Source organism: Eumetopias jubatus, unplaced genomic scaffold (assembly GCF_037043125.1).
Source record: "Eumetopias jubatus isolate StellerSeaLion01/CBP00866 unplaced genomic scaffold, mEumJub1_p1.0 scaffold_1, whole genome shotgun sequence".
Classification (NCBI taxonomy): Eukaryota; Metazoa; Chordata; class Mammalia; order Carnivora; family Otariidae; genus Eumetopias; species Eumetopias jubatus.
The window spans coordinates 190,624,715-190,639,498 of record NW_028274807.1 but is presented as its reverse complement, the minus strand read 5'-3'; the positions used below and the strand labels follow the sequence as shown (position 1 = coordinate 190,639,498).

At 43.0% G+C, this 14,784-nt stretch overlaps 1 protein-coding gene and 1 long non-coding RNA gene across 5 annotated transcripts in view; one reads left to right on the top strand and one right to left on the bottom strand.

The window, feature by feature from the left end:
• FHIT (fragile histidine triad diadenosine triphosphatase) overlaps nucleotides 1-14,784 on the bottom strand; it is a 1,452,058-nt gene that overhangs the window by 23,372 nt on the left and 1,413,902 nt on the right. For all 3 annotated transcript variants that reach the window (XM_088027739.1, XM_088027740.1, XM_088027745.1), the window contains one exon: nucleotides 1,462-1,571. In XM_088027739.1, coding sequence (XP_087883865.1) covers nucleotides 1,470-1,571 — 102 coding nt within the window. In that variant the 3' untranslated portion in view covers nucleotides 1,462-1,469. The remainder of the gene's footprint in view (nucleotides 1-1,461; nucleotides 1,572-14,784) is intronic.
• Nucleotides 1-14,784, top strand: part of LOC114214645 (uncharacterized) — a 63,500-nt gene that overhangs the window by 46,373 nt on the left and 2,343 nt on the right. The window lies entirely within an intron of this gene.

The following is a 14,784-nucleotide window of genomic DNA, read 5'->3' as shown; positions in this document are numbered from 1 at the left end:
TCAAAGACAGCTTCTGCTAGCACTACACGGTATCCTTCAGGCAACTGGATGCAGAGCTGACAAACCAATGACATCTTCCAATTTCATTCTCCAATAAAATTAGCATTCTAGAATGCAAGTGCCTGAACACTACAACATACCTGAACAATAATGGGGGAAAGGTAGGGGATACCAGGTCCTTAAGTAATTAGGATACTTTAAAACGGAGGGTGGGGGGAGAATGCCCAAGAAAGGCACATATATTAAAAACTAACTAAAAGAGATGTCTATTTCAAAGTGAAAACAGAATGCAATGAACGCGGTTTCTACCTAAAAATCATGATCACTAAGTGGTGGATACAATTTTATATAATTCAATTGCTACCAATATTCACTAATTGTGTTTTTAATTTGTGTCTGACCTACCTTAGCAGCTTATAATATAAACACAAGACCACATGAAGCAGCCTATTCCAAAAAGGAAAAAGAAACTATTCAGGGGAGAGGTGCTTTATCTGAGGTCCATGGAAAGAGGTTTATTAACAGGGCTGACAGATAAAATGCAGGATACATGGTATTTTTTAGCCTAGGGGTGCCCCAATATTTCATGGCAACCCCATTTATTAGAGCAGTTCAGAAGATCCATGAGGCCCTGGACATCGCATAAAAATTTCGTGTATATACACATTTTGAAAAAGGAGACTGGCTATAGCTTTCTACCAGAATCTTAAATCTGTGATCTCCCAACAGTTAAACATTCACTAATGCAAAGAAATAATTCTATCATGTCTGACCTTTCCCTGTGCCCTTGAGCTTCCTAGTAGCCAAAACTAAAGGAAAACACAAAACCAGCGGTGTCTGGATGGCTCAGTCGGTTGAGCATCTGACTCTTGATTTTGGCTCAGGTCATGATCTCAGGGTTGTGAGATCGAGCCTCAAATCAGGCTCAGTTGCAGAGTCTGCTTGAGATCCTCTCCCTCCCTCTGCCCCTCCTCTCTAAAATAAATAAATCTTAAAATTAAAAAAAAAAAAAAAAGGCTATTTAGCTGAGGAGAAGAGATCCAAGTGGAAGAAACACTGATCCTGTCAGGAGGTCGTGAACTGGCTCACAGTGCCTTACAGCCCAAGGCGGGAATCTGAGACTTGAGCTCTTGAAGGGTTTTGGCTTTTTAAAGGATTGCAAACTGTCTTGGCCTGCTTGGTGAGGTTGGGTTGGAGAAGGGCAGGACAGTGACATGAGGTGGACTGGAAGGAAGCAAACAGACAGGAGAGTCCCGTAGAAGGTGGGTGGAGGCAGGGAGGCAAAGGAAACCCATAGGTAGGAATCCGTGCCTTGAGGGTCAGGGTTTTCTCCACTCTGGCTTTCATGTCTTTGAACCCCCCTGCACTGCACCTGCTTGTCTACATCCCCATCCTGGGCAGGGAGCCTCCTTCTGGGGCCCCATGGAGGGTGTGAGTGATGATGAAGTACCCGGTGTTTACCTGCACAGTCACTGAAAGTAGGCCCGCAGCATTGAGGCTTCTGCTGCCATTTCCTCCTCGGACCTCCACAAGGTTGGGGAGTCCTCCTCCTCCTTGTCATGTTTCTGGAGCTTTGGAGAAAACAATGGAATAGGCTCATTAATGGGTCCTTCCCAAGAGGACCTGAACAAGTGTTGCGGGCTGAACACAATTTGCAAATCAGAAGGTTATGTGTCTTTTCATTGCACCCGGTTGCCCAGATTTGAAAAATGGGGAGGTGTCATGTAAGAATCCACATTTCCAGCTTTTGTAATAAAATAACCAGATTAGGTTACTCTGTGGCCCATTCCACGCCTTGTCTTGTCTGTGGAGGCTGTGAGTGGGGGTCACAGACTGGGGAGCATCCTCCCATTTTCCATAATCCCCACCACTCTGTAATCTTAGGCTTGGCTGGCATCATTCATTTATTTTACTCACCAGACACTGAAGGCATGGAGTTGGCCGCCTACCCATAACCATTCCCCCAAGCTGACCTGCGGTTTACCTACTCGTCTCTTTGGTTAGTCTCTCTTCTATGAGCTCTGAGCCATTTTGTTCAGTGAACCAAAATAACACAAGCAAATCTGTGATGATAATAGTACAGGAGCCATGAGTAATGAGTGAGAAATAAGAGCATATCCATTAAAAGAGGCTTAAGGAGGCAGTTAAAAAAATTAGAAAACATAAAAAAATTAACAATTGATCTAAGTCAACTGAATCATTTTAAAATCCTCTTCAAATACCCACATTTATTTTTTTAAAACATCTTGTATATGTCTCAGATTTACAGAGAGAGTAAATAAAATGTCAATTCTATCAGACAGCATGTTCTCAGAACTTTTCATTAGAAGAGCTCAATTTTCCCCCTTATTCTCCTATTGCAATTCGGTTTTATTAACTAGATTTGTTATTCCTGTGTGGGCCTTTATCCATTGTAAAATGCTAAAGGTATAAATTCATAGGATGCGCAGTGTAGTATTTGGTAAGTCATTTGAAGAGATTGAGGTAAATGATTTAACAGCACCAATGATGGCTGGTATTTATGATACGAATGGGTAGTTTCTTTGAAGCGTATCATTTCATTTACTCTGTACCATAATCTATACACAAGACAGGCAATACTTGGCACCATCTTACCAAGGAAGAAATTGAGATCCAAGGAAGTTCCTTCGCTTGTCAAACTGATCGCCCAGCTAGGCAGGGGCAGAGTTGTTCCCAACAATTTTTGCCATTTTATCTATCCTAGAGGAACTGCCAGGCCACCAAAGAGTGGCCAGCTCAGTGCGCCAGGTGCATTCCCCCCAAAAGGCAGATCCTTTGAAAAGTATCCTGCTGCCTCAGCAAAAAGTCTCTCCACTACCATAGTGGAGTTTCCTACCGCAGGCCCAAATCTCTGTAAATCTAACCCAGAGACACCCCATCCCCACCCCACCCCCACTCCACCCCCAACCGCGTGGCCCCTTGCAGCAGATGGAGAAATTTCCCCAGTAGTTCAGAGCAAACTTTGACGCACAAGGCGAAACAGTGAAGGAACATGACAGCCTGGCTCTCTAGCTGAGCTGTGTTTCCACTTGGGGTAAGTTTGAGCCTAAATGAGGTTCATTAGCATATAACTGGGCCACAAATATGTTGATGAGGGTTATGGATCTTCCATTCAGAATATGGCTGCCAGCACTCTGGTTTTACATTTTGCCACATAGATTTAATTCTCCTTAGTGGAAGAAAACCACATTAAGAACTCATTTCCTTCCTTGTGGAGGCAGATATGACGCAGTTGCTACAGGCGAGGCAAATGGGATTGCCATTTTTCTACTCAAGAACTAATTTTCATTTGGATACTAGCTTTGGGTCTGTTATAAATCCATCTTGTAACAATTCAATAGGATGACAAAGAACACTAATATACAGCCTGGAAAATATGGCTTCCCTCTTCCAGTGCTGCCATGGAAAAGGCACAGAAATCAAGCATCAAGTGGCTTCCTCACCACAGATCATACCAGATGAATCCAAATAATTTAGAGCCTGTGAGCATTAATGCCTCCCTGATTATTAGGCGACCGTCTGTTATTGTCATATGCCTTACAGATGGCAACGTTGTGCCGACACTTTGAAGTTGTTTATGCGAGGTAGGAAATAAAACAAAAGCTAATCATATTCGCAAAGTTCTGTTGTATATGGTTTTAAAAATGTAGAGGTTTCCCTCCTAAAAGTCCCAGACGGAAGCGTGTGGCTTTCTTTGGAACAGCAGTGTTCAGTGTTGGCTGCCCACTGGCATCACCTGGGGAACTGAAAAAAAAAACAAACAAACAAACAAAAAAAAAAACAAAAAACAAAACGCTATAGCCTGGGTCCATCCAGGGATTCTGATTTAATTTGTCTGGGGATGGCCCGAGTTTGGGGATTTTTTCAAATTTCTCAGCTAATTCTAAGGTGCACTTACTGTTGAGAAGCACTGCATTTGGGGGAAATGTATATGTGTATAGATAGAACCCATGTACAGAGAAATGCTACCTTTGCCTTTAAGCCCATTGCTTGTCGCCCTATCCACAGAGCAGAGGCTCTTTGAAAACCCTGCTCTAGAACTGCTTTTCTTCTCTTCTCATTCTCTCAGAGTGTCTGGGCCACGGGCTTGTCCCAGCAACACTAGGATGCTGATCTAGTTCAGGAGTCTTTGAATGAATTTTCAGTCTCAGCAAAAATAGGGAGCCCAGGAACGACCCTGGTGAACAAGGCTTGTGTCTCAGGAGAGCCACCCAGGTGACTTGGAAATTAAACATACTGTCGTTTGGAGTACATTTCTGTTTCCATGAGGCAACCCAAGAACCTGGTGGCTGCAAGTTATTGCAGGCTAGCAGAGATAAACTCTAAGGACCTCAAATGGTAGTTCATCCAGAAGGTGCTACATGCCTTGAGGAAGCTTTACTGCGGGGGGGGGGGGGTGTTCACTTCAGATGAACCCTCCAGATTAATTTAGGCTGCCCACAGGGAAAGGCAGTGACTACTTATTAATGCACAAGGTATTTATTCTGTTTCTGCGATGCTAAGGGGTAGCCTTGGTGTTAGCACACTGAAACAGACCCCTTTACTGTCCTCAGGGGGCCCGGGTAGGGAGAGTAGACACCAAAATGGTTAGTTATGAATGAGAGGGGCATTTCCAAATGAGAGGGCTGCTGCCGGGCGGGCACGACCTAGTTTGAAAAACTTTTGAGAGTCAACTTAGTTTGGTAAAGAAACAGAGTGCTATAATAAAGAGTGATAGGGGAGAGGGAGTTATCTAAGGAACATCCAGCAACCTCTCTCCAAGAAGATGAGGTTAGGCCCAGACTTTGACAAAGAGGGGGCAAGCCCCCTAACCTCTTTGTGCCTTAGTTTCCCCCGCTGTAAAAAGGGAGCAGTAAGAGTTGTGAGTAGCAATGTGCTTGGCACATATTAGTAGTCAAAGCAACAGCAAACAACTATTATTAGGCTAGATACACTGTCCCCATGACAGTGACCACTGACCAACCCAGAGATGTTGTTATGGCCGGGAGTAAAAGTGCCTTTCCTACCTTCATGGTTCCCCAGTGGTATGTGTCTTAAATACCCTGTAAAAGGATTAAGAGCTATGGTCAAAATTCAGGCCCATACTAAGGAATCAACTGACACATTCAAGCCTGAGGAGGAAATTTAGCTCCTTCAGATTTAAATTGACTTACAATAATCCCTAACTCTCAGGGTTGTTGTAAGGAGTGAAAAAGGTATTAATGGAGGCTCCTCAGAGGTAAAGGTCAAGGTCCTAGAGTCAAAGCATGTGGTAATGGTCAAATGCAGTCAAATCACCCTGGCAGCATGGCCACCAGAGTTAGCGAATAAAAATACGAAAACAAACGAGATGAGTGTCTTGTGTATCTTATGCAGTATTTGGGATGTACTCTTACTAATAAGTATCATTTGTTTGATATTGAAATTCAGACTTAACTAGACTTCTTCCTGTCTTTTATCTGGTAACTTAGTCCAGGAGACGCCTTTGAAAAAGACCACAGGAAGTATTTGGCTTGCTTTTTGGTTGTTCCCAAACCTGCCTAGCTGTGAATCCTGGAAAAGATGCAAGCTGTCCAAAGGAAGAACAGACTCAAGGCTAGCACTGGGTGCACTGTAAGGCTTATTATTGCAAGAAACAAAGAGTAAATCCCCGGCTCCCTTTAACTCTCATAGCTCATTGGTTCTCAGGCGCACACATTTTCCACATTTTTCACATCTCTGAAGTCAAAGTGTGTTCCACAATCAATGGCGTGTCATAATTTAATTGGCAGTGTTTTTCTTTGTTAGTAGTACATCAAAGAACAGTGCTTCCTCCAGGTGACTGGGATTCAACACACTACAGTGCTCCATCATCCCTCTTGATAATTATATCACAGAAGTTAAATGGCCATGAGAATGCTCAGCACCGCAGCACATCCCTCTCCTTCTCTCCATGCAACAGTGAAACTGTTGAACAGTTGACACTGTTTTCACAGGCACTTGGTTCTTTAGAGGAAAAGTGCTCACCAAAGTTACAAAGTTTGCAAAAATTTGAACCAAAAAGTCTTTATTCACATTCAACAGAGTAAAGTCTGTGATGGCTCCTGGAAGAGCATTCTATTTCTATACAGCTGTGAAAAGAGATTAAAAAAAAAAAAAATGTATCTGCAGTCATTCCACTTTATCTGCCTGAAAATGATTTTGGGGAAGGTAGTGTTAACAGGGTTTCTGACTGAGGTACCAATAGGCATCGATGTTGACATTCCTCTCCTTCCTGGGCATTGAGCATGCTATCGGGAGGTATGTGGGGTAAAGATTAATTCCCTGATGTAATGCTCAAACTGCCTTGGTTATTGACTTTTTTATAGCTCTGTAATGGAATACAGTAGGAAGAATGATTCACCATAATTTAAATGTTTTTCAGAATCCGGAACTAACCTGTAGTAAAATGCCAAATTGTCTTCAAAGGGTGGGGGTCTGGGGGGAGAAACAATTTAATACTACTTCTTAAAGAAGCAAGTGGCTGCATATGAACTTGGGTGTTGTTATAAAGTACATTAATACATGTCATTGTTACTGGTTTTGTAAAACAACATAAAGAGCAGAAAGCTTAAACTATTTCTCATGGGTTGATGGCTCTGTTCAGACAGGTGTTTATATAAGGTCTTGGAAATAATATCAAGGAATAGGGAAGTAAATCCATAATTTTGTTCAGATCTGATTCTCTGCCTCTACTTTCAGTTTCGCCAACAAGCATTTGTTGAATGCATGATATATTCCGGGCACTGTTCTAGGTCTTATGCCATAAAGATGAAGAAGCCAAAAATCTGTGCTTTCTGGGGACTCATCACCTTACAGGGCAGACCAATTTATACATATGTAATATAATACAAGTCAGTCTGGTACAAGGACTGGGCTGGGCTACAAGTTCTATCATCGTGCTCTCAGAATATCTGAGGGGGAGAGTTAATTCTTCCCAGGGTGGGGTCTTGGGTGGACTTTACAAAGTTAGGATTTGCACTGGGCTTAAACGATGGTGATGGGAGTTTAAGGACAAGGTTATTCTGGGCGATGGAAACAGCTTCAGCAGATACATGATGTGTGTGCCAGAAATCCTGCAACTTATGTCACGGCTGGCTTCACCAACCGTGTGCATCCCTCTTTCCCAAAGAGTCCTGATGTGGGCATGCCTGACCATCTAGGAGAGTGGTCAAGAGAACTGAAATTTAGTTGTCATGTTGACAAGCCTTAACATCTCATGGTTTAAAGAGGGGGAAGACATCTCAATGGCCCAGAAGAGGGCCTCTAGTCTATGATCCAAAGCCACAAACAGTTTTGAATCCTACTGAAAGTTATTGCATTTTCAGTCTTCCTCCAGTCCTTCTGATTAGCCAAAAAGAAAGTCTCAGTGCTAGCATGTCCTTAACATGGGATCGGTGTGACCTCTAAGGACCCAGAGGAGCCATCCAGACTCTAGCTGGAATTTAATAAGACTGTTTTGTTTAGATCACATTTATTTTGAGGGCTATCGCCTATTTATGATGTCTCAAATTTCCTTTTAAAGTAAATTTATTTAAAGTAAAGCATCGATTTAGAAAATAGATGAAGTAAAACACTGTCAGAAATACAGGATTAAATGTGGCATTAACCTTGAAAGGTGGTCCAGAGGTGGGAAGTTCAGCTGAGCGGAGGGAAGTCACTGAAAATGTGAGGCTAACGCGTGGGCCTTCTAGAATGGTGACGTGGTTGTTTCTATTGGGCTGAACTGGAGAAGCCTTCAGAATTTTAACAGATCTTGAAAGTCAATATTATAGGACCTCTGAAGAAAAACCAGTGCCTCGAGATCTGTAGGAATGGTAGAATGGTGGGGAGGGGATTTGGGAGGAAGACCTCCCCGAAGAAGTGCTGGTTAAGCTGAGATGTGAACAATGGCTACAAATCCCTGAAGCAAAGAGGAGGGAGAAAGGGTATTTCACACAGAGGGAGCAGAAGTGCAGAGCACTGAGGAAAAAGGAATCTTGGTTGAATGACTAGGAAAGCAAGGGACATGGTAGATCATTTGTAGCCCGTGGGGATGGCTGAGAAATGTGGATTTTATTTTTGGTGCAAAGAAGACATTAAAGGGTTGGAAGCAGGGAAGTTAAAAGCTTAGAATAATTTTTTGTAGAGTGGCCTGGCTGGAGAATGAGTTAGAGATTCTGGGTCCTGCAGCAGCCAGACCAGAAACGATGGGACCTGGGCAGGCATGGACATGGACGAGAGGGGGGACAGAGGGGAGCTCAGCTGCCCCATGCACCAGTGTGGTGATGACTCGGTGGCAATGTGTGCAGTTAGAGACGGGGGCTCCGTGCCTCCCTGGAGTAGGTGGGCCTTTCTCTGACAGCTTCCTTCTGGGCCCTTTGTAAAGCATACACAGATGCTGGCTCCCCTGCTCACAGCTGCTCTGAACCAGTATGAAAATCACTCCTGTCCTGCCCACTGTGTGCCTCTCCGCAGTCACACGCTTCCCAAACTCCCCAAGAAGCCTTCCTGGACCATTTAGATCAACTTGAGTTATATTTCATGATTCTGGATGTCACCTCCCTCTGTCACACACACAGCCAGATCCTGCGAGCACACGTTTCCTCCCCAAAACACCAAACACGATTTCTCTACATGCTGGTTCTTGAGCAGATGGTCACCCACTTATGCCTTTCTTGGTGTCCTAATGAATCCCCTCTTGCTTTCATCTGATGCAAAATAATAGTAAGTCTGTGCTGCCAAACTTGGGCAGCCACTTGGGTTTTCTTAGAAACCTGAGGTTATTCCAATATTTCTTTGTGCAAAAATATGTTAACTGCCTCCCTTCTCTCTATGTGAACTGGAACCCTGGCCTGATGGCCACATGGTGAGACCTCTAAGTGCAACCAAGTGACCTCTGGTTACCTCTTATTCACTGTGAGGTTTCCAAAGCCCTATTTATTGCCCTGATGGAAAGAAATCTTTGACTTAAGCCTAACTCGCTTGAGTTAAAGCAAGAGTTTTTTTGTTTTTTGTTTTTGGTTTTATTTTGAGTTGTTTTTAGTGCTGCCAATGAGGCCAAAATGCTGAAATAAGCTCTTATATTAATTAATGGCATCCTATTTTCAAGGGGTATAGAGTGTTGATGTTTAAGAATTTGTAACCCCCCAAAGTATTTATTAACTAGAAAATCACAGCACTGGAAAATAATTATGCCAAACCACTGTACTATAACAGAACCCAATTGCTTATCCAATTATACATTAAAGTATCACATTGTCAAGCCGATTGCCAAAGCAGCAAATGAGACTTTGCCAGCGTCACAACTTGGACCAGCTATTACTCAATTGACTGTACTGTGAATGGTCTTCAGAGTATCCCAGGCACCCTATAACACCTGTACAAACCAGGGTGGGCAGTCAGGTTTGGTGAAGTACATGCCTGCTATCATAAAATTGCTTTAATTGGTTAGACATTGTAATTTGTAGTTCTCCATCAGAAGCTTGTTAGGAGCAGCTCAGCAAAGGGAGACTTCAGCTCCAGGTCTTATGTGGTTAATTTCAATGAAAACAACAAAGTAGTCTCTTCCTGTCAGAGGCACAATCAGTAAGGCTAACCTGAAATGTATATTTGAGAAAGGTGACCCCAGACAGGGCCTCCTGGGTCTGCCATGCTGCCTCCTGGCCAGCCACGATTTAGAACTTTCTTACAACATGGCATCAGGGCAGTCAAGGAACAGGGCTCAGGAACTAGACCTTGAGGGGCTGCCAGGGGTGTTGATATGGGAGTCTTTACATTCAAGAATCATTAGCATAGACAGAGTAAAATACAAACCCGACTTACTTATTTTTAGGACACCCTAGGGCTAAAATCTTCCTCAGAACTTACCACAGTGAGCCTCATGTTCCCAAAGAATGAGAATGATTCTGCCTCAGTCGGGTTAGGAATTTCAGATGAAAATCCAATGAGGGCAGTAGTGATTACCAAGGCTCGGTATTGAAATCAATTGTGCTCACCCAACAGTTCTTGGTATTTCCATTATAATAAGCCCTCAACAATAGTTAATTTGGTAGGAAGCCTCCTGTCCAGTTCTCATGTGTTGATAGAAATCACCAAATTATAGTAATAGCCATCGGTGCCTCCTTACTGGCCTGACACCGAGTATGTTTTCAAGAAGCATTGGTTAGGGTTGCTTTCCCTCCCAACTTAGTGGCTATATAAGTTCATCATTCCCATTTTCTGGATGAAACATTTGAGTCTCCTAGACACTTGAATCACTCAGCCAACATCCCATGGCTAATGAGGAACAGTAGTTGTTTGGATCAGAAATATGATTTGTGGGCTCCTAGTGCATTCTTGGATCCATTCTGTAAATTCTTGGCAACTTTCCTGTGGTTAACATTTTTGAGAGCACAGATGATAGAGCAGCCCAGAGAAGAAAACTGAAGTTGCAAACAGAGATCTACCGCCAATCTGGGATCAGGCTGGGGAGCCTCCTCGGAGGTGGCAATTGCAGCTCAGGCAAGTTTTCAGTAAATAATTGCTGATCCCTGACACCTCACCCTAGGCTCTATTGTATAGGAGCTTTACTGGCTTTTTAATGGGTAGGAAATTGGTGAAGCAACAGGGACTAGAGATTTCTACCAGTTTTATTTCCCCAGGCCTCCTGTTTCTAGAAACATGCTCACCGAGAAATGAAATGAAACTCCTTCTGAAAGGGAGTTTTGTGATGGAGCAAACTTCGGAAAAGGAATCATTTATTCAAAAAGCAATCTCCTAAAAAAACAAAAACAAAAACAAAACAATTTCTTTGGCCAGCCATGTTCCATCGCCTTCCCCCCACCATGTCTTGGATACTGGTGTTTGAGCCAGAGTGTTCTCCTTTACTCCCAGACGGATGTCAACTTTGGTACTCAGAATGAGGAAAGAGAAAAGGCAAGGGGCCAGTTTTCTGGTTTCCTTTGAGTCTCCTGAATGTTTCATATTTGCTCCTGCTACAATATGGCTTCTTTTTCTAAAGTCCCCTTACAGAATCTTTAGAAGCACAGTCCAAGCAAGAGAGCTCTCCTTGAGGAGACCCACGTGGAGCATCTGTACTGCAAGAAGCTAAGCAAACACACAACCAGAAACACACCACCGTAGACATGGCCCCAGAATCCTGTTCAACACAATGTTGCAGGCAGCAACAACTAAGCCCTCAAGATAAAACTCATCTGGAGAAACCAAAGGAGGTGTGTGTGGGGTGGCAGTTGTACAGTCCAGGTCCTCCAAGCACTGGAAGCTCAATTCCCTGCAGAACTCTTTCAATTATTCAACAAAAAATAGTAATATGTCTACCCCATTGCATTACACTGTGCAGTGGTGAGCAAGCTGGACAAGACAAGGTTTAGTGCCCTCGAGAGGCTTACATTTGAGGAGAAAAGACAGACAATGAGGAAGTAATCAAATTGGTTACTACCATTCTAGGGAATAACAGAAGTACATTAGACAGTGCAAGCAGGGTAGACAGCTCTGCGGAGGTGACAAGGAGGCTGAGAGGGATCAGCAATGCTCAGACCCAGAAGGACAGAGGTATCCGTGTGGTCTGTGCACTGGCTGAAGACCAGTGACGGGAGCAGAATGAGGAAGTGCCCAAAGAGGGGGCCAATGCATTTCCCTTTAGTACTAGAAGCACAAGTGCTAGCCGAGGGATTGGATGATTCTGTCACATCACCCTTTTTGGGCACCTACTTTTTGCTGGGCTTAGAAGAATATTAATCAAGTGAAGATGTAGTAAGTCCAGACTCCATGAACTGAAGGTAGGGAGGATAACTGGACCAGCTGAGCCCAGGTTTCCCTCTGAGATAGGGCAATGCCACTTTGTAGCTTGAGTTTTGCTTACTGGGCCTCTACCCCAGCTTAATACCAGGCCCTCCTGACAGGGAATTTTCTATAGAAAAGCAAGCGAATGGCAAACTATTTGCACAAGTGGTTACCACCACGGAGCAGCAAGGACACAGGCTGACCTCGCAAGCGGCTTTCTGAACGTTCATCGTATGTTTGGCAGAGCTAAAAGGGCTACCCAACACCATCTGGCCAGGTACCTGGCACCGGGACCCCCACAGTGGCAGATGAAAAATGAGGAACATAAAAGCTATATTCCAAGGGTATGTACCACTCCCCTGGATTGGTCATGAATTTCTTCTTTTTACAAGATAATCATTCTGCCTCTGGTTACGAAGCCACACCCAACAAAGCTGCCACACACCCATTGAAAGTAACCTGTCCTCTGTTATTCACAAACCCATTCACTTCTGATGGAGCTCTGCCAATGCCCTTCAAAGCCTGGCCGGGTGAGTTGCACAAATAAATTAGGAGCCAATCTTTCCCGAATGCCTTTCTCTCTTTCATTTAAAAAACCTCTTTTAATGAAGACATAAAGCCTTGGATGCAGCTGAAATGCTAAGCTTACCATGCGTGACAGCAGATCTTTGTCACAAAGGATTTCAAACGCCTTTAAAAGAAAAAAAAAAACAGAATACTTGAAAGAAACTGAGATTTCCTTGTTATAGCCTCTCATTTTATACACCCCAAAAGTGACCATAATCCAGAAATCAGCACAGAAAACAGATGTAATCCAACTGTAAACATACACACATACAGCTTCACCACAGTGAACACTTAAAATACAATGTCAGGCTTGGGATTATTTGGAAGCATCAGGCTAGAAAAGAGATACCTTCACCTTTTTCAGCCTCCTACTGTGCATCTAACCTCTCATTTATTTATTACTGAGATGCTCAAGAGGCACTATAGAAAGGGCCAAGCCTAAGATTTATATTTATTGATACACTATTTATATAAATTATATATGAAAATCCAGGTTTGACTCATATATATATGCATATGTGTGTGTGTGTATAATTAAGTGTGTGTATATATATATGGCTTGATTTTAAAATGTCATTGTTGGGAGTTATAACATCATGAATGAAAAACACATAAAAATCTTTTAAGAGTCCTAATCTTTTAATTAATCTCATCTCAGTGCTGCTCAGGGGTTTAAAGGAGTTTGGTTACTTTTTAAAGGATAAAAGATCAAAATGTTTTAAAGTAGCTCCTTAAAATTTCAGGTTATCTGTTTAAAGTCCCAGAAACAAATATTTGTAAAATGCTTGTTCCTAGAATCAGGATCTGAAACCAATATTTACAGTTCTCCAGTCCAAACATCCAAGGGGTACTCATGCCCTGCTTGAGATCTTACCCCACCCTGAGACAATGGGACCCCTGACCGACAGGCAATGCCAGGAAGCCATCTGTCCTCGCCTAAGTCTGACTCTCCCTTCCCCAACCTCTACATATATATCTTAGCTTCAGCTCTGAGGATCACGCAGCACCAGACCAAGTTCACATACAAATATCAGTTTCAAACGTTGATGCATTTGAGCTACACTTAAATCTGGCAATTCTGTGGCCTAGAGAGAATATGGACCCTTGGGATCCCTCCGGCCCGGCGGTGCAGGTAAGAGGATGTATTGAAGCACCCTCTTTGGGAAATGGTTTGGCATGATCTCCTAAAGCTGACATTCGTAACACCCTGTGCCCCACCAATACTACACCCAGGTATATACCCGAGAGAAAATTTTCTCACATATATGAGAATGTTCAAAGCAGCTCTAATTAAAACAGCAAAAACCTGGAAGTGACCAATGTTCTTCAGAAAGTAGATGAATAAACTCTGATACATTCACATAATGGATTATTACACAGTGATCAAAAGAATGGTTTGAAAGAGACAATTAGCCCATACGGACAGATCTTAACATATAATGAAGGAAAAATAATTTCTAGAAGATAATATACGCAGGATACTTTTTTATAAAGTTAAAAAACAACTTAAAAATCTATCCTTTTAAAAAATGCATAGAGATGCCTAAAAGAATGTAAAAAGAAGTGAAGCAGGACACCTGGGTGGCTCAGTTGGTTAAGCGTTTGCTTTCAGCTCAGGTCATGATCCCAGCGTCCTGGGATCGAGTCCTGCATGGGGCTCCCTGCTCAGCGGGGAGCCTGCTTCTCCCTCTGCCTGCTGTTCCCCCTGCTTGTGCTCTCTCTCTGACAAATAAATTAAAAAAAAAAGAAGTGAAGCAATGGGACGAGATTCAGGGTGATGGATAACTCGGGGGGGGAGGGGGAAGGGGGGTGTGGACTCATCATATGGTTAGGTGTTGGATATCAAAATCATAGCTTTTGTGCTGAGTGATGGGCTTGCAGATACCCAATTAGTCATTCAGTATAACTACATCAAAGCAGGCCATGAATGAAAACAAACATGGTCATCCTTGGGCAACATGTAGTTTACAGCATAGGATGACTGCAATTTCCCTCCCTATGGAAATCCAGCTCCCATTCAGAGAAACTCCGTAAGAATTACAACATGGTAGCATTTGCTATGTAAGAGCACTGAAGTTATTAATTGAATTCCAGATGTCTGAAATTGATGTATCCCTTCACTGAATCCCCCCTAGGATCTATTTTGGGTATAACACTTCACACAGGATGCTGTTCTTAATTAAAACCGCTCTGCCTTAAGAGCTTTATGTCTGTGAGATAGTCATCCAAATATTCCCCCTCCATAAATTTCCTCTGATGTCCTATTTCTGAAGCAAAAGTAATACTCGCCTGGATCTTAATAAACATGTCTGCAGTGGTAATATATATTTCACATGCTTTCTACATTTCATTATCTCTTTTAGTCCTTTTCTTCATGCTGATTCTCAGACCAAGACTGTACTGGAAGGGCTTTGCAGCCTGATGCTGTCTCTGTTT